The 6000-nt window shown below is 51.0% G+C and overlaps 1 protein-coding gene across 4 annotated transcripts in view; it reads right to left on the bottom strand.

The window, feature by feature from the left end:
- Nucleotides 1–975: 975 nt before the first annotated feature.
- Nucleotides 976–6000, bottom strand: part of ttc12 (tetratricopeptide repeat domain 12) — a 50543-nt gene continuing 45518 nt past the window's right edge. For all 4 annotated transcript variants that reach the window (XM_072486489.1, XM_072486490.1, XM_072486492.1 and 1 more), the window contains 2 exons: nucleotides 5716–5941; nucleotides 976–3676 (listed from right to left, as the gene is read on the bottom strand). In XM_072486489.1, coding sequence (XP_072342590.1) covers nucleotides 3607–3676; nucleotides 5716–5941 — 296 coding nt within the window. In that variant the 3' untranslated portion in view covers nucleotides 976–3606. The remainder of the gene's footprint in view (nucleotides 3677–5715; nucleotides 5942–6000) is intronic.

Here is a 6000-nt window from a genome sequence, read left to right as displayed (position 1 = left end):
CGGAGAATTGCCGGGGGCTGGCGTGAATCCCGCCCCCGCCAGTTGCCGAAGTCTCCATCACCGGATATTCGGCGGGGGCGGGTATCGTGCCGCGCCGGTTGGCGGGCTCCCCCGCTCGATTCTCCGGCCCAGATGGGCCGAAGTCCCGCCGCTAAAATGCCTGTCCCGCCGGCGTAAATTAAACCACCTACCTTACCGGCGGGACAAGGCGGTGCGGCCGGGCTCCTGGGGGGGGCGATCTGACCCCGGGGGGTGCCCCCACGGTGGCCTGGCCCGCGATCGGGGCCCACCGATCCGCGGGCGGGCCTGTGCCGTGGGGGCACTCTTTCCCTTCCGCCTCCGCCACGGTCTCCACCATGGCGGAGGCGGAAGAGACTCCCACCACTGCGCATGCGCGGGAATGCCGTCAGCGGCCGCTGACACTCATGCGCATGCGCCGTCCGGAGATGTCATTTCCGCGCCAGCTGGCGGGGCACCAAAGGCCTTTTCCGCCAGCTGGCGGGGCGGAAATTCGTCCGGCGCCGGCCTAGCCCCTCAATGTTGGGGCTCGCCCCCCAAAGATGCGGAGCATTCCGCACCTTTGGGGCGGCGCGATGCCCGTCTGATTTGCGCCGTTTTGGGCGCCAGTCATTTCCGGACAATTTCGCCCCTGGACTCAAAACTTTAGCTCTTTTCTCTCCCTACAGATGCTGCCAGACTTGCTGAGATTTTCCAGCATTCTTTCTCTTTGGTTTCAGATTCCAGCATCTGCAGTAATTTGCTTTTATCATTTTCCCAGCAGGTTTCACCCTGGCTTCAAAAATGACAAAGGTGTGGGAGAATTGGGATTGAAACGCCCCTGCTGTTCGCACTGGCTTCACCACCCAAAATTATATTTCGTCATTTAGTGGGAGAATTCTGCCCTGTATATTTGAATAGTATTGTGGTAAGTTTACACTCTACTGTTGAAATAGAAAATGCCATTAACAGCAGAAATATACTTCGTTTCTGATATTTACTGAGTTTACTGGTTGCTTAGTCACAAAACAAAAATTAAATTGTAACAATTGCACCAAAGCTGGGAGGATGGGTTCCCTGTATGGAGATGAGAGGAGCATCAGCAGAAATTGACATAACTGTTCAGATGAGTCTTTCACTGGCCTAATCTTCCAACATCTGCGATGAGAGCTGAGAATTGCAAAGGCTCTGCTGGCAAACAAATTACAATACAAATAAAATCTTCAATTATCTATTATCCAGTGCTAATCTCTGAAAGAACAGGATTTAATACCAGTGGGAGAAGCATCTAGCAGGAAGTCATTAATTCATACAAATCTGGACAGCAGTTCTTCAAAACACCTTAAAACTATGCTATGCAAATCTTAGCTTACAACCGCTTAATGCGTTTGTGTGTAATCTTTTTATCCTCTATTTTTATGGAAATGTAAATCATATTTTAAATGGATCAACTGTTTGAGTAAAATAGTACCACGTATTCAGACTGCAGAATTTCACAATCAAATAGCAACAAGCCTGTGGAATAAATTACCATTGAAATGGAAGATATAAATTGATTCAATGTTCAAGTAAATGCATTTTTGAAAACAGCAGGAATTGAGGATAACACAAGAATAATGGCAGATGTGGTGAGAATATCTAAAAATAAGTCAGGATTATAAGGTTTAACAGTCATTTCTCTGTTACACGCAACTACTATCTTTAAAATTGTAAAATGGCTGATCACGAAATTAAGATTTTCAAATTTTTGAAATTGAGAAACCTGGGAGGCGCGTAACAGAAATGAAACAGAGTCTCATGTAGAGCGCGTTTAGCCGGGCGTTTCCGAGCACGTGCCAGGCTGAGAATAACCCTTCTATTAAACGGGGCTGTTTCATTTCCGGACCTTGGCAAGGAACGTCCCGCCGAGGCCCTTGGGCGCGATCCCCAGCATGGGCAAAATGTCACCTGGGCACCTTGGCACCACCAGCCTGGCACCACCCCTGCCATTGCCACCCACCTGGGCACCCTGGTGGTGGCCAGAGTGGCACCCAGGTGGCATTGTCAGGGTGCCCAAGTGGCATGACCACAGTGCCCAGGTGGCATTAGGGTGCTAGGGTACCACCCTGCCCAGAGCCCAACCACCCAGGGGCCCCCATTGCCTGGGAGACTCCTCCCCCTTCCCCCAATTGCCTGGGCCATGCTGGTGGAGACCACTGCTAAGCAGTGATCGCTCGGGGTCTCCAAGGCACTGGGTTTAGATTCCGTGCCTTGGGAAACTCCGGCGAGAGCATATTCAAGTGAACCTGACTGCACATTTGAATATGCAAATCTGGGGCGTCATTCTCCGCTGGCAGGAGTCTCCGTTTTGCCGGCGCCGGGGGGTTTCCCGACGGCGTGGGGCTGCCCCACAATGGGAAACCCCATTGACCAGCCGGTGTTACGGAGACTCCCGCCGGCCGGTCGGGGCAGAAATGTGGCGGGGCGGGTAGGGGAATTTCGCCCCAGGATCCTGACCTCAAGGAGAAGGATCCGGATTGTGACGTCTCGCGAGGTCTCGGGCGGGATTCTGCCGTAATTGGCGGGGCGGGCAACTCCGGCGGGAAGGAGTGACGTGACCCACTCCGGCGACGGGCCGGCCAGCGCAAGTTGGCACATGCGCGGGAGCGCCAGCGGGTGCTGGCATCATCCCAGCGCATGTTCAGAGGGCTTCGTCTCTGCACTGGCAATGGCAGACCGCTACAGCTGCCGGTGCGGAAGAATAGAGTGCCCCCACGGCACAGGCCGCCCGCGGATCGGTGGGCCCCGATCGCGGGCCAGGCCACCTTGGGGGCACCTCCCGGGGCCAGATCCCACCGCGCCCCCCGGGTAAGGACCTACTCTAATTTGCGTCGGCGGGACCGGCAAAACACGGGCGGCCACTCGGCCCATCGCGGGCCGGAGAATCGCCAGCGTGGTGGGGCCGCTGCCAGCGGCTGCTGACCGGCGCGGTGCGATTCCCGCCCCCGCCAAATCCCCGGTGCCGGAGATTCACGCCGCCCCCTGCCGATTCTCCGTCCCGGCGGTGGGTCGGAGAATCCCGCCCCTCGTCTCTCGTGAAATTTACCGGCCTCGCCGCTTCCTGAATCGGGCGTGGTGAGGCCAGTAGATTGCGGCCCTAGCTTAGGAACTGAGGGGTTCAGGATATTATCAAGGTTGGGCAAATCAATAAGTAACATTTGCTCAGATTTGAACTGAAAATATTGTAGATAATTGGGTGGATGGAATAATAAGTGAGGGAAAGCATTTCAAGTTGTAGAGACAGTGAGAATGAATAAGCTAGAAAATGAGTGGTAATAATGAACCCTGGTCAGAGCACAGAGCATGGAGGGAGCAGGATTGTGCAGGATGCTGATTTTACAGCTAAGAAAGAATATGTCTGCAAAGATTATGGGAGCATTGTCCATCGCAGTATTGATGAAATGGAGTCAAATGCATTAAACATCAACAACCCTCAAGTTGAATCTCTTCTACCCCAATGAATCCATGTTACAAAATGTCCATAAGCATAACCAGTCTCTTGAGTTAACTCCCAAGAGGAATTATCTTCAGGTAAGCAATCTCTGAGCCATAGCTGGTAACGTTGCATCCTCACTTTATGTACTTCATGCAGGACGCCAGAATTTGCAATCCATTTAGTTCTCGGAGTTCTGCCCTATGCCTGCATACAGCAAGATAAATGTTAGGCAGAAGGGAAATTCATTTATCAATTGCAACAAAAGCTGTTTGTTGTCAATATTTAATATTAAAGTCAGAAAGCTTTGGCAGGTTTTCGCTCTTTAAGACAATGGTTATATCAAATGTACCAGCTTGAGAAGGTGCCTGACCCGAGCAAGGCAGACCCCCAAGTAGCTCTGCTGACTTTAAGGGACGTACACATTAGCATGTGGGACATTTATCAGCCATCCCGTGAAATTATTTACATGAATGAATGGGATGGGTGCAGACACAGCTCGTGCAAACAACAGCACAGCTAAATTGAGCCCAATGGCCTGGGTCCATACGGTCAACTTTATGGAATGTTTGTAATGATGCATCTGAAGAGCTCCACTCACTAGTGTCAAAAGGTTGGCTGAACATTAATGTTAAAGTGCATAAGATGATCAGGTCTCACGGCACCGAGGATCACTGCCCATGTGGGGTTTGCACATTCTCCCCGTGTCTGCGTGGGCCTCATCCCTACAACCCAAAGATGTGCAGGGTAGGTGGATTGGCCACACTAAATTGCCCCTTAATTAGAAAGATAATGAATTGGGTACTTTAAATTTATAAATTTAAAAAAAGATCTCTGGTAATAATAAACATTAAGCTTAAATGATTTCATGATTACGAAAATGGTTTAAATGATTAAATGGGAATTTTTTAAAAAAAATGTATTTTTAATTTTTTTTATTCTCCTCCTTTTTCACATTTTCTCCCACATTTACACCCATCAACAATAAACAATAATCAGCAAGATATGTCAGTCCCCATAATAACAACGATCCCACCCGCCCACCAACCCCCAAACATCAGCCCACATGTTTACATAAACAAATGTCAAAAAGGAATCAGGGATTACCCGTAGTCACCCTTAATCTACACAGCTCCCCCACCCCCCCCCCCCCCACCCCCCCCACCAACTAATGTTCGATATTATCCAGTTCTTGAAAGTGCATAATAAATAGTGCCCATGACTTGTAGAACCCCTCCGAGCTTCCCCTCAGTTCGAATTTAACCTTCTCAAGGGCCAAGTATTCCAACAGGTCCCCCCGCCACGCCAGGGCACTGGGTGGAGAGGCTGCTCTCCATCCCAGCAGGATTCGCCTTCGGGCGATCAACGAGGCGAAGGCTATGATATCTGCCTCCGCTCCCGTTTCCAACCCTGGCTGGTCCGACACCCCGAATATGGCCTCCTGGGGACCCGGGTCCAGTTTCACACGCACCACCTTGGAAATTACCCGAAACACCTCCTTCCAGTACTCCCCTAGCTTTGGACAGGACCAAAACATATGAACGTGATTCGCGCCCCCCCCCCCCCCCCCCCAGCAACGCTCACACACATCCTCTACTCCTTCAAAAAATCGGCTCATCCTCGCCCTCGTGAGGTGCGCTCTATATACCACCTTCAGCTGTATCAGCTCCAACCTCGCACATGAGGTGGAGGCATTCACTCTCCGGAGCACCTCACACCAGACCCCCTCCTCTATAACCTCTCCCAGCTCTTCCTCCCACTTTGCTATGATCCCTTCCAGTGGTGCCTTATCCTCTTCCAGAATAGCTCCGTACACCGCTGACACTGCCCCCTTCTCCAGTCCCCTTGTCGTCAACACCTCCTCCAGCAATGTGGAGGCCGGTTCCTCTGGGAAGCTCTGTATCTCCTTCCTGGCAAAATCCCGAACCTGCATGTACCTAAACCCTTCTCCCTGCTCTCGCCCATACTTCGCTTCCAGCTCCCTCAATCCTGCAAACCGACCCCGAAGAAACAAATCTTTTAGCGTCTTAATCCCCTTCTCTTCCCATTTCCGAAAACTTCCATCCCACCTCCCTGGCTCAAATCTGTGGTTCCCCCGAATCGGCATTTCCCTTGACCCTAAACCCAACCCGAAGTGTTGGCGAAACTGCCTCCAGATTTTCAATGTAAATGGGAATTTTTAAAAGTCGCATTCCATTAGTTTCATTTACTCAGAGATATGATAACCTCTGAATGTTAAGCCTTACCTGGGTTCTGCTAAGCAAAGTTTACCCAAAGCGATTGCTGTATTCTGTTGAAGGCCATTTTCCTTGGCATCGCCACCAGCATGTTTCAGCAACGTTCTGACAATGTCAGTCTTGAGTAGCGATGTAGCAGCTCCAGGGATCTCAAAGCAGTTTGAAAGGCAAAGGGCAATGTTCCCCACCACCAGCTCATCGTCTGAACACAGCAGCTTCCTTAGAACACTGAATTCTGGGAATGGACAATGGAACGAGAGAGATAGAACACTTCAGAGAAAGTGGATGGGTTTC

This window comes from Scyliorhinus torazame, chromosome 21 (assembly GCF_047496885.1).
Source record: "Scyliorhinus torazame isolate Kashiwa2021f chromosome 21, sScyTor2.1, whole genome shotgun sequence".
Taxonomy (NCBI): domain Eukaryota; kingdom Metazoa; phylum Chordata; class Chondrichthyes; order Carcharhiniformes; family Scyliorhinidae; genus Scyliorhinus; species Scyliorhinus torazame.
This window is presented reverse-complemented; position numbering and strand designations above follow the sequence as displayed.